General features: G+C 46.1%; 1 protein-coding gene across 2 annotated transcripts in view; it reads right to left on the reverse strand.

Moving 5' to 3' along the window:
- ZNF507 (zinc finger protein 507) overlaps positions 1–14,007 on the reverse strand; it is a 43,831-nt gene that overhangs the window by 8,430 nt on the left and 21,394 nt on the right. For both annotated transcript variants that reach the window (XM_040410117.1, XM_040410118.1), the window contains exon 2: positions 11,850–13,780. In XM_040410117.1, the coding sequence (XP_040266051.1) occupies positions 11,850–13,775 (1,926 nt within the window). In that variant the 5' untranslated portion in view covers positions 13,776–13,780. The remainder of the gene's footprint in view (positions 1–11,849; positions 13,781–14,007) is intronic.

Consider the following 14,007-nt stretch of genomic DNA (forward strand, 5'->3'; position numbering starts at 1 on the left):
TTGCCACATGCATCCCTGTCCTCCACAATGCCACCATGAATGGACAGGTCATTTCTGATCTGAAGATCAGCACACAATTTTTATCAGTAGTAATAAGTCGAGTACAGTACAGAGTGCTGTACTGTAAGACATTTCATTAATGACTAGCTTTCTCAATTAGAATGGCTTGTACAGGAATTCTGCTGCACTAAATACTGGAGACTCCTGCTTTACTAGGTGTGGTTAAACTGCCTTGGAGAGGGTTCGAGCCACATTGTAAGTAGCAGATATTAGATGTCACATATTTCCACTTCTATTCAAGCTCAGTTTCTCCAACAAAACATAAATAACTACTTTCACGCCTCTTTTGAACCAGTCCTCCTCTGCATCTACGGCCCCTTTCACACGGGCGAGAATTCCGTGCGTGTGCAATGCGTGATGTGAACGCATTGCACCCGCACTGAATCCGGACCCATTCACTTCAATGGGGCTGTGCAGATGAGCGGTGATTTTCACGCATCACTTGTGCGTTGCGTGAAAATCGCAGCATGTTCTATATTCTGCGTTTTTCACGCAACGCAGGCCCCATAGAAATGAGGGAAAATAATAGCATTCTTAATACAGAATGCTTACTAAAATGTGGATTGAGGGGTTAAAAAAAAAAATAATTTTTTAACTCCCCTCATCCACTTAATCGCGCAGCTGGCATAGTCTTCTTTCAGGACCTGCAAAAGGACCTTTGATGACGTAATCGCGCTCACCACGTGGTAAGCGCTGTGACGTCAGCGCAGGTCCTGCTGAATGAAGATAGAAGATTTCTATCTTCATTCAGCAGGACCTGCGCCGACGTCACCGCGCTCACCACGTGGTGAGCGCGATTACGTCAAAGGTCCTTTTGCAGGTCCTGAAAGAAGAAGAAAGAAACCGATGCCGGCTGCACGAAAAAGTGGACGAGGGGAGTTAATTTTTTTTTTTTTAACCCCTCAATCCACATTTTACTAAGCATTCTGTATTAAGAATGCTATTATTTTCACTTATAACCATATTATAAAGGGAAAATAATAAAATTAATAGAACACCTAACCCAAACTCGAACTTCAGTGAAGAAGTCCGGGTTTGGGTCTGGGTACCACAATCAGTATTTTTTCACGCGTGTGCAAAACGCATTGCACTCGCGTGGAAAAAACTGAACATTGGAACGCAATCACAGTCAAAACTGACTGCAATTGCGTGTCTACTCGCGCGGTTTTCTCGCAATGCACACGGAGCAAATCCTGGGTGCCCGTGTGATAGAGCCCTAAGCTGCAAACCTCGCTGTCACCGTCGAGTGTCCTTTGTCCACGAGATGTACAGCTGTTTCCTTACACACTGGTGTAGTGGCTTATTTGGTCTACAAATGTACAATTCTTGCACTGGACTGCATACAATCTTGATCTTTTTCTGGGTTGGTGCAGGGTCTTTTGGGTGAACCAGCTGATGCATCAGTGCTTTCCCAGGTTTAAAAGCAGACAAGAAAGCAATGTTTATTAAAAAAAATTCTTCTGAGTTTTTCAGATACCTCAGCTATGTACCTACCCAGCTTCACACCTTCACTGGCAATCTTGACATTCTTTTTTTTTCAGTTTTAACCAAAGCCCAGTCTGTATACCCACAAGGTTCGACAAAAAGTACAGAGGAAACAACGGTGTCCTATGATGTCACCTCCCTCTTCACATGTATTCCGACTGCAGGTCAGACAGTAAAGGCAAGGGTAATGCAAGACAGCACCCGCAGCAGCAGCAGAATAAATCTTATCTCAGATCAAGTGTGTTCCTTGCTGGACCTTTGCCTAACCACCACCTATTCTAAAGTTCTACAGACAGAAACATGGCCGTGCCATGGGATCACCAGTTTCATGCATCGTAGCTAACCTGTACATGGAGGAGGTGAAACGTAAAGCCCTAAACACATTCATGGGGTCACTGGTTCCGATAGGTGGATGACACCTGGGTCAAAATTAAAGAATAAGAAGTGCACAAGTTGAACACACCAATGCAGAGGACCACAACATCAGGTTTACATGGGAAGATGTGCAGAACGCTGCACTGGCTTTTTTGGGCTGCTCGGTGACAGTCGGAGGGGAAGGAAGGCTGGAAACCGGAGTCAACAAGAAACCTATTTATACGGACCAGTACCTACAGTTCGATTCCCACCATCATCTGGTGGGAGTCATTAGAACCCTACACCACTGAGCTGAAAAGATCTCAACCAGTGTGGAGGCTAAGATAAGGGAATTCAGGCACCTCAAAGGGGCCCTTAGAACTTGCAGGTATCCAGACTGGGCTTTGGTTAAGGCCTCATGCACACAACCGTATGTGTTTTGCAGGACACAGACACCGGCCGTGTGCATGCCGCCATTTTTCTTTCTCATTTCTGTAGAAATGTCCCATTCTTCTCTGCAAAAGAGACAAGAATAGGACATGCTCCATCTTTTTTTGCGGGTCAGCGGAATGGATTACGGTGTGATGTCCGCATTTTTTTGCGGCCTCGTTGAAATGAATGGGTCCGCATCTGAGCCACAAAAAATGTCGATCAGATGTGGAAAAAAATATATGGTCGTGGGCATGAGGCCTACAACTGAGAAAAAGGAGAAAAAAAATAATGTCAAGATTTCCAGCGAAGGTGCAAAGCACGGCAGACGCAAGAACTAGATTAGGGAAATAAACGAGCGGCAACACCAGCGTACGGCGCAGCCCAGAAGAGCCAACACCGGCAGTAAGGACTGTGTATCTACATATAAAAGGCAAATGACACTTACAATGCAGCTCAAACACCTCTCTCGAGGCAGTTTAACCACCTAATTGCTTCAGTGACGCAATCAATACCTTAACTCCAGCACAAGTCACCAGTATTTAATGCGGGAGAATTCTTGCCATTCTAATTGAGAAAGCCAGTTGATGACTAGGGAAACGACTTCAAGTTCAGTTGCTCTGACTTTTTACTGCTGATATACATGACGTGGACGTCACGTGACATCCGTTCAGGTTTTAAATAAAATGGTAGCACTTTCAGCCATGGTGCCAGGAAGTCTGAACATCAACAAGCTCGTCCAGGACGACTGCCTTGACTGACAGCTTCAGCTGCTGTGGTGGTCAGAGACACGACACTTGAGGGGGTCAGAGAAAACTGTTCATTTCCAGCTGTCCTCTACGTACACAGTTGTTGCTTCAGTCTGACAAACCTTTTAAAAACACCAAATGTAGAAAATGATATAAAAAATAAAAAAGTAAATGTCAAATGCCCCATTAATACTTTACTTTTAATTGATGATAGTCTAATATTACGAGTAAAATTGTGAGAAATACGTAAGCTGTATATATGCCCCAGGAAATCAGATATTCCTCCTTCTCACAAGTCTGTGTCTGGCTGTAAGGCACCTGGCTGCAGCAGGAGCCCTCCTCCACCTCCCTGCATGGTTGGAGATCAGGAGCGCTAAGCCCCGCCCCTCAGCTGCCGTCCAGATAATAATGGAAGGCATAAGGAGGAAAATAACTCTCTGCAAGATTTCTACAGGCCTGCTTCTATCAGGATCAGCAGAGAACGTGGACAGACCTTTCATCTGTTTACTTCTATCTTATTTCTAGGATTGCTGTCACTTTAATCCCTTGATAACATGACAGTCAGCCTTCAGGGTACAGCCACATAGCACGGAGGTGCTGAGGTTGGGACGTGGCCATACCAGCTGCAGCAGGATCATTTTAAGGGCTCATGCACACGAACATGTGCACCCCAAACAGCGGACGGCAATGCAGGGGGCACCAGCCGTGTGCCTGCTGTTTGCAAACTCATTCATTTGAAAGGGTCCGCTATTCGCAAGATTCAGTCTGCACCGCAAAACAACAGAACATGTTCTATTTTTTTGCAGTGCGGAGTCACGGACAGAAATCCCGCAGAGGCACTCCCGAATAAGCAATTAGGATTCTAATTAGTTAATAAAACCCTACTGTAGCTTATACGCCTGGACAGTACTCAACTGCAAGGAGCAGCGTTCCAACTGACACATGACAGTACCCTTAACGACCCTCACTGTACATGTATGACGGGCTGATCGGACGGGTGCGGGAGCTGCGCCCGATCAGCGGCATGGAACAAGCAGTCACTGACAATCAGGCAAAAAACTAACAAAAAAAATAAATAAATACGGCTCAGAATATGGAGACACTAAAACATGATTTTTTTCTGTTTCAAAAATGCGGTTATTGTGTAAAACTTAAATAAATGTATACATATTAGGTATTGCTGCATCCATAAGAACCTGATGTATAAAACTATTACATGAACTAACCCCTCAGGTGAACACCGTAAGGCCTCTTGCACACCAACTTTTTTTTTTTCCCCCGTTTCCGTTCAGTTTTTTGCGTTCCGTATACGGAACCATTCATTTCAATAGGTCCGCAGAAAACCCCCGAATGTACTCCGTATGCATTCCGTTTCCGTTAAAAGATAGAACATGTCCTATTATTGTCCGCATAACGGACAAGGAAAGTACTGTTCTATCACGGACATCATCCGTATTTTTTGCAGAACCGTTTTTTGTGGACCGCAAAATACTGAAAAAGCCATACAGTCGTGTGCAATAGGCCTAAGGGCTCATGCACACGACAGTATTTTGCGTTCAGTATACTGGCCGTTTTTGTAGTTCAGTATGCGGAACATATACTGAACCATTCATTTCAATGGTTCAGCAAAAAATACTGAAGTGTCTCCGTGTGCATTCCGTTTCAGTATTTCAGTATTTCCGTACCGTGAAAAGATAGAACATGTCCTATTCTTGTCCGCAAATCACGGTGCTTGGCTCCATTCAAGTCAATGGGTCCGCAAAAAAAACGGAACACATACGGAAATGCATCCGTATGTCTTCCGTTTCCGTTCCGTTTTTTGCTGAACCATCTATTGAAAATGTTATGCCCAGCCCAATTTCATCTATGTAATTACTGTATACTGTATATGCCGAACGGAAAAACGGAACAGAAACGGAAACACAACGGAAACAAAAAACGGAACAACGGATCCGTGAAAAACGGACCGCAAAACACTGAAAAAGCCATACGGTCGTGTGCATGAGGCCTAAAAAAATAAAATAAAAACTGTGTAAAAAGCTATTTTTTGTCACCTTACATCACAAAAAGTGTAATACCAAGCGATCAAGTCATACGCATCCTAAAATAGTATCAATCAAACCGTTATGTCATACCGAAAAAAATAAGCTCCTACATAAGACAGTTGCCCAAAAAAAATAAAAAAAAAATTATAAAAAAATACCATGGCTTTCAGAATGTAGAGAGACAAAAAAAAAATTTTTTTTTTTTAAATCCATAATTATGTAAAACTGAAACAAACAAAAATTTGTATTGTCGCGTCCGTAACAACCTGCTCTATAAAAATAGCACATGATCTAACCTGTCAGATGAACATTGTAAAAAAAACAATTTTTTTGTTACCTTGCCTCACAAAAAGTGTAATATAGAGCAATTATATGTACCCTAAAATAGTACCCAAAAAACTGCCACCTTATCCTGCAATTTCCAAAATAGGGTCACTTTTTTTTTTTTTTAGAGTTTCTACTCTAGGGGTGCATCAGGTGGTCTTCAAATGTGACATGGCAGCTTAAAATTATCCAAGTGAAATCTGCCCTCCAAAAACCATAGGGTAGTCCTTTCCTCCTGCGCCCTGCCGTGTGCCCGTACAGCAGTTTATGACCACATATGTAGGGTTTCTGTAAACCGCAGAATCAGGGTAATACATATTGAGTTTTGTTTGGCTGTTAACCCTTGCTTTGTTTCTGGAAAAAAAATTGATTAAAATGGAAAATCTGTCCAAAAAGTCAAATTCTCAAATTTTATCTACATTTTCCTTTAATTCTTGTGTAACACCTAAAGGGTTAACAAAGTTCGTAAAATCAGTTTTAAATACCTTGAGGGGTGTAGTTTCCAAAATGGGGTCATTTATGGGGGGTTTCTATTATGTAAGCCTCACAAAGTGACTTCAAACCTGAACTGGTCCTTAAAAATTGGATTTTGGAAATTTTAAAATTTGCTTCTAAACTTCTAAAGGCTTCTAACTCCCCCCCAAAAAAAATGTCATTTACAAAATGATCCAAACGTGAAGTAGACATATTGGAAATGTAAAGTAATAACTATTTTAGGTGCTATCACTATCTGTTTTAAAAGCAGAGAAATTGAAATTTTGAAAATTGCAAATTTTTCCAAATTTTGGGTATTTTTTTTATAAATAAAAATAAAATATTTTGACTCAAATTTACCACTGTCATGAAGTACAATATGTGAGGAGAAAACTATCTCAGAATGGCCTGGATAAGTAAAAGCATTTTAAAAAGTTATCACCACATAAAGTGACACGTCAGATATGCAAAAAATGGCCTGGGCAGAAAGGTGAAAAATGGCAGGGTCCTGAAGGGGTTAAAGGGGGACCTGTCTCTTCTCCTCACAGTTTTAGGCCTCATGCACACGACCGTTTTATTCTGTGTCCGTTGCGCGGTTTTAGCATGGAACCGCTAAAAAACGCGGAGGCACACAAGATTGTCATCCGCGTCCGCTTTTTTCCTATCATTTGCATGGCAAACCTGTTTTAGACTTTTTTTTACATTCCTTTATGTCTGGTGGTTCTCCGAAAATAAAGGAAGACACACAAACAAAAACGGAAACGGATCACGGAACCCCATTTTGCGAAACGGAACACAACAACGGTCGTGTGCATGAGGCCTTAGTAACTACTTGCATTCCCTGTGTAATACCAATTCTGGAGCATCTTCTCTTATGATGTTCCATTCCTTTATTATTTCTGCTAGAAGTTCTGAATGAATTACTAGCAGTTTGCAATGAAGGTCCACCTAGGTGTCACTGCACAGTCTGACATTATCAATTCAGTGCTGTCAGTGTCACATGGAAACCCCCCCCCCCAACTGGTAATACTCATCTGGACCTTTAATGCAAACCGCTAAAAATGAAGGAATGAAAGACTAGATTGGCCAGAATGGTTATTCCAAGGGGGATGCAAGTAGTTACAAAAAAATACATATTAGGAGGGGTCACAAGTTCTTTTTAAAGAGTTTTTTTTCCTGGAATTAAAAACGGATGATTCATCCTCAGCATAGGTCATTAACCACCTCAGCCCCCTTAGCTTAAACACCCTTAGGCTGGGTTCAGACCTGAGCGCATTTTATATGCGCGTTTAACGCGCGTTTTTGTCGCGCGTTTTTTGCAATAGTAAACGCGCGTTTTACGCACGTTTGTGTGATTGACTGCAGTGTCCTATGGCCACAAACGCGCGTCAAAACGCCCCAAAGAAGCTCAAGAACTTGTTTGAGCGTAGGGCGTTTTTCAGCGCGTTCAAACGTGCTGTAAAACGCTCAAGTGAGAACCAGGGCCATAGGGAAGCATTGGTTTTCATGTGTTGAGCGTTTTACAGCGCATTTGAACGCGCTGTAAAACGCTCAGGTCTGAACCCAGCCTTAATGACCAGGCCACTTTTTACACTTCAGCACTACACTACTTTCACCGTTTATTGCTCGGTCATGCAACTTACCACCCAAATGAATTTTACCTCCTTTTCTTCTCACTAATAGAGCTTTCATTTGGTGGTATTTCATTGCTGCTGACATTTTTACTTTTTTGTTATTAATCGAAATTTAACGATTTTTTTGAAAAAAAATGACATTTTTCACTTTCAGTTGTAAAATTTAGCAAAAAAAAACGACATCCATATATAAATTTTTCTCTAAATTTATTGTTCTACATGTCTTTGAACAATGTGACCCACATGTGACCCCATTTTGGAAAGAAGACACCCCAAGGTATTCAATGAGGGGCATGGCGAGTTCATAGAATTTTTTTTTTTTTGGCACAAGTTAGCGGAAATTGATATATTTTTTTTTTCTCTCAAAGTCTCCCTTTCCGCTAACTTGGGACAAAAATTTCAATCTTTCATGGACTCAATATGCCCCTCACGGAATACCTTGGGGTGTCTTCTTTTCGAAATGGGGTCACATGTGGGGTATTTATACTGCCCTGGCATTCTAGGGGCCCTAAAGCGTGAGAAGAAGTCTGGAATATAAATGTCTAAAAATTTTTACGCATTTGGATTCCGTGAGGGGTATGGTGAGTTCATGTGAGATTTTATTTTTTGACACAAGTTAGTGGAATATGAGACTTTGTAAGAAAAAATAAATAAAATTCCGCTAACTTGGGCCAAAAAAATGTCTGAATGGAGCCTGGCAGGGGGGTGATCAATGACAGGGGGGTGACCAGGGAGTCTATATGGGGTGATCACCCCCCTGTCATTGATCACCCCCCTATAAGGCTCCATTCAGATGTCTGTATGTGTTTTGCGGATACGATCCATGTATCCGTGGATCCGTAAAAAACATACGGACATCTGAATGCAGCCTTACAGGGGGGTGATCAATGACAGGGGGGTGATCAGGGAGTCTATATGGGGTGATCACCCCCCTGTAAGGCTCCATTCAGATGTCCGTATGTGTTTTGCGGATCCGATCCATGTATCATTGGATCCGTAAAAATCATACGGACATCTGAATGCAGCCTTACAGGGGGGTGACCAGGAAGTCTATATGGGGTGATCACCCCCCTGTTATTGATCACCCCCCTATAAGGCTCCATTCAGATGTCCGTATGTGTTTTGCGGATCCGATCCATGTATCCGTGGATCCGTAAAAAACATATGGACATCTGAATGCAGCCTTACAGGGGGGTGATCAATGACAGGGGGGTGATCAATGACAGGGGGGTGATCAGGGAGTCTATATGGGGTGATCACCCACCTGTAAGGCTCCATTCAGACATCTGTATGTGTTTTGCGGATCCGATCCATCTATCAGTGGATCCGTAAAAATCATATGGACGTCTGAACGGAGCCTTACAGGGGAGTGATCACCCCATATAGACTCCCTGATCACCCCCTGTCATTGATCACCCCCCTGTAAGGCTCCATTCAGACGTCCGTATGTGTTTTGCGGATCCGATCCATCTATCAGTGGATCCGTAAAAATCATACGGATGTCTGAATGGAGCCTTACAGGGGGTTATCAATGACAGGGGGGTGATCACCCACCTGTAAGGCTCCATTCAGACGTCTGTATTGGTTTTGCGGATCCGATCCATGTATCAGTGGATCCGTAAAAATCATATGGACGTCTGAATGGAGCCTTACAGGGGAGTGATCAATGACCGGAGGGTGATCAGGGAGTCTATATGGGGTGATCACCTCCGTCATTGATCACCCCCCTGTAAGGCTCCATTCAGACGTCCGTATGTGTTTTGCGGATCCGATCCATCTATCAGTGGATCCGTAAAAATCATACGGACGTCTGAATGGAGCCTTACAGGGGGTTATCAATGACAGGGGGGTGATCAGGGAGTCTATATGGGGTGATCACCCACCTGTAAGGCTCCATTCAGACGTCCGTATGTGTTTTGCGGATCCGATCCATCTATCAGTGGATCCGTAAAAATCATACGGACGTCTGAATGGAGCCTTACAGGGGGTGATCAATGACAGGGGGGTGATCAATGACAGGGGGGTGATCAATGACAGGGGGGTGATCAGGGAGTCTATATGGGGTGATCTGGGGTGAATAAGGGGTTAATAAGTGACGGGGGGGGGGGGGGGGGGGTGTAGTGTAGTGCTACATATTACTGAACTACCTGTGTCCTCTGGTGGTCGATCCAAACAAAGGGGACCACCAGAGGACCAGGTAGCAGGTATATTAGACACTGTTATCAAAACAGCGTCTAATATACCTGTTAGGGGTTAAAAAAAATCACATCTCCAGCCTGCCAGCGAACGATCGCCGCTGGCAGGCTGGAGATCCACTCGCTTACCTTCCGTTCCTGTGAACGCGCGCGCCTGTGTGCGTGCGTTCACAGGAAATCTCGCGTCTCGCGAGAGGACGCGCCGGCGCGTCCAGGAGGAATGAATCAACCACCTCCAGGACGCGTCGCTGCGTTCGGCGGTCCGGAGGTGGTTAAAGGGGTTATCCCATGACTAATCAGACATCAAATAGTACACGACAATCTCTCTCTAACAAAGCTAGAACCAGCCCTGTACCTCACATGGATCCAGAGATCTCACCATTCATTGCTCTGATAGATTTATATCAAGCTGGCAGCTCAAGGGGAGTGTCCATGCTCTCCCCCTATCGCAGCTCAGGGGGAGTGTCCATGCTCTCCCCCTATCGCAGCTCAGGGGGCGTGTCCATGCTCTCCCCCTATCGCAGCTCAGGGGGCGTGTCCATGCTCTCCCCCTATCGCAGCTCAGGGGGCGTGTCCATGCTCTCCCCCTATCGCAGCTCAGGGGGCGTGTCCATGCTCTCCCCCTATCGCAGCTCAGGGGGCGTGTCCATGCTCTCCCCCTATCGCAGCTCAGGGGGCGTGTCCATGCTCTCCCCCCTATCGCAGCTCAGGGGGCGTGTCCATGCTCTCCCCCCTATCGCAGCTCAGGGGGCGTGTCCATGCTCTCCCCCCTATCGCAGCTCAGGGGGCGTGTCCATGCTCTCCCCCCTATCGCAGCTCAGGGGGCGTGTCCATGCTCTCCCCCCTATCGCAGCTCAGGGGGCGTGTCCATGCTCTCCCCCCTATCGCAGCTCAGGGGGCGTGTCCATGCTCTCCCCCCTATCGCAGCTCAGGGGGCGTGTCCATGCTCTCCCCCCTATCGCAGCTCAGGGGGCGTGTCCATGCTCTCCCCCCTATCGCAGCTCAGGGGGCGTGTCCATGCTCTCCCCCTATCGCAGCTCAGGGGGCGTGTCCATGCTCTCCCCCTATCGCAGCTCAGGGGGGGTGTCCATGCTCTCCCCCTAGCGCAGCTCAGGGGGCGTGTCCATGCTCTCCCCCTATCGCAGCTCAGGGGGCGTGTCCATGCTCTCCCCCTATCGCAGCTCAGGGGGAGTGTCCATGCTCTCCCCCTATCGCAGCTCAGGGGGCGTGTCCATGCTCTCCCCCTATCGCAGCTCAGGGGGCGTGTCCATGCTCTCCCCCTATCGCAGCTCAGGGGGCGTGTCCATGCTCTCCCCCTATCGCAGCTCAGGGGGCGTGTCCATGCTCTCCCCCTATCACAGCTCAGGGGGCGTGTCCATGCTCTCCCCCTATCACAGCTCAGGGGGCGTGTCCATGCTCTCCCCCTATCACAGCTCAGGGGGCATGTCCATGCTCTCCCCCTATCACAGCTCAGGGGGCAGTTGGAGGATGAAACTGAGCATGTGTGGCTTTCGCAGTGAGCAGGTCAAAGAAATAAGAAAAAGAAAAGAAAAAAAAAACAGCAGGTGGCGCTATACAGATACAATTTATTAAATAACTCAGTGGCTCTGCTAAATTTTTAATTAAATGCAATTACAAAAGTATTCAGATCTGGGTGCTGGTATTAAAACTGTAGGATATTTTTCGTGGGACAACCCCTTTAATATATGATTGTTGGAGGTCCGTTTCCTGCCACCTCCGCCAATCAGCTGTTTGAAGGGGCCACTTCATGCTCACTGTATACCAACCGTGCTCCATACTGCAGCTCAGTTCCATTCACACAGGCCACGAGACAGACAGACCTGATGTCACAAACTGGAGAAGGGGCCACAGGAATCGCCTGAGCACCCCTCCAACAGCTGTTCGGCGGGGATGCAGGAGTCAGCCCCCGACCAATCAGATCTTGATAACCTATACTGCCGGTAGTCAGCCCACTGCCGATCTGATACCAGGATAGGTCATCAATATCAGAAACCAGACAACCCGTTCAAGTCCTGAACAAACACTTTACAATGAATGTTACAGCTTATCGTAGAATAATGTGATACCAATAGGCTATACCTTGTAGAAGAAGGATTCGTTGCAGAGCTTGCACTCATACTTCGTGGTTTTGCAGTGGTTGATCATGTGGTTTTCAAGGTCACCGCTATTTTCTGCTATGTGCTCACAGATGGGGCACTGGTAAGGCTGTCTCTGGCGATGGACACGCAAGTGCTGCTTTATGTAGCCTTTGTTGTCACTGGTGTAATGGCACAGACGACACCGGTAGGGCCTTTCAGAATCGGGTATATAGTCCACAAGGTTGCTGCTAGAGCTGAGGTCACTGGCGCACTCGCTCTGGGCATTGTCCTGCAACTCCTTCAGGATGTCTTCGTCTGTAGCGTTCTGATCCGTCCGCTCTCTCAGCTTCTCTATCACTTTAAGCAAAGACGTGCTGATCCCCATTTTCATGGGAGCCTCTGTCAGTTCACCTTTCTCTTCCACTTCCTTTTGGTTGAGGACGTTATGCTCCTCAGGGACCTTCAAAGACTCGTCCTCTGGACAGGATACTAAACTAACATCGCCATCTCCTTGACCAGTGTCTGGATCAACTGAACTGGAATCACGGATGAGGCGGAGACTGGTTTTAGGACATTCAACCACTCGGATGGGCATGGTTACCAAGGCTTCAGCCGCCAAAGAGTGAAGTCTTAAACACTCGGAGTTTGTCCTCCTGCGTACAGGAGGAGAATTCTCATCAGGCCCCTCAAATCCTATGATGATCTCTTCGCTCTCCACTGCATTCTTATCGGCATGATAAACCTCGACAGCATCGACCAGCTGGGACTCTTGAGGGACGATCTTCTTACCGTCCATTTCCGTACTGATCAGGAAGGATTTCTGTGGACCAGATTCCTCAGCTCCGGGCAAACGTTCTACGATTACATTCAAATGGCCCTTTGTATTTTGGCTATAGCTAATAATTTTCTGTGCGGAGGACAGAAGACTCTCCCGGATGAAGTTATCTTGATCATTTGTGGGTAAGGCCTCATCGACGACTACCAATTCCGTCATAGGATTTGGGACACTAGTTTGGCTTAAAACCTCAGTTCTCTTGACCTGTACGTCCATTGGCAACAAGCTGTGCTTCTGAACGACATCGCATCCGGATATCTGCACGTGCTGCTTGACGTAAAGATTTTCAGAGAGCACCGACTCGCTTCCCTGTGGAGTGTGAGCAACGGTGGAATCTGGTAATCCAGCGGACTCGTTCTCTTCCTCAAATATTGGGTAGGAGAAGTCAACCTCCCCTGCATGCTTCCAGGCATGCGTTTTTAACATTCGTTGTTGGCCGCAGGTGTATCTGCAGATGAGGCACCGGTACAGACCATACGCTTCGTAGGCGTACCACTTTTTCCTCGCTGGCTCGGCGGCATTTGTGCATGGGGAGACCTGCTTGTCCTCTCGGAGCTGGTCTTTAGTCTGTGACGGAGCAGTGACATCGCTTTCACAGTGTGTTTTAATGTGATCTTCGAGTTCACCGTGGCTTTTGAAAGTCAAGTGGCACTCGGAGCACATTAGGATGATCTCATTGTGCTGCCCGTGATTTTTCACATGGGCTGTGAGGACATCAAAGGAAGGGGAGATAAATTTGCAAAGACTACACTGGTAGAACATCACTTTTTTGCTGCTTGGGGCAGGACTTTTTACGGCCTGATCGTCTGGGATCACTTCCTTGGACCTCTTGGGACAGAGGTTTGTGGGATCGGGCTCCTTAGATGGCGGAATGCTGAGGGCGTCATCTGGGTAAGAGCGTTTCTTCCCTTCAGGGCTTCTGCTCGATTCTTGGCTTTTCACCATTGCTGTGAGTTTCTGTATCACGCTAATCAAGGGCTCATTGCTTTTCTGTTGTACCTCAGCCGCGTGCATCAAGGTGATCTTGGCGTCAGGAACCAACTGAGTCCTACCTTCTTTTACCTGTACACCACCACTTTCCTTATCTTCCATCACACCTGAAAGAACAAAAACAATTAAAAGCTAAATGTCTATTTTCTATCATTGTATAGTACAACCCCACCTTAAAGGGCCAGGATTCTTTTTTTTTTTTTTTAATCCCCCCCAGTGGGACCTGGGAAGCTATATTTACCTGCTCTGCCTCATGGCTCCCTTCACCGGTCCCCACATGTAAACTTCCTGCACAGATGGGATCACGTGTGCAGCTGCAGCCAATGGCTGACCT

This window comes from Bufo bufo, chromosome 10 (assembly GCF_905171765.1).
Source record: "Bufo bufo chromosome 10, aBufBuf1.1, whole genome shotgun sequence".
NCBI classification, from domain to species: Eukaryota; Metazoa; Chordata; class Amphibia; order Anura; family Bufonidae; genus Bufo; species Bufo bufo.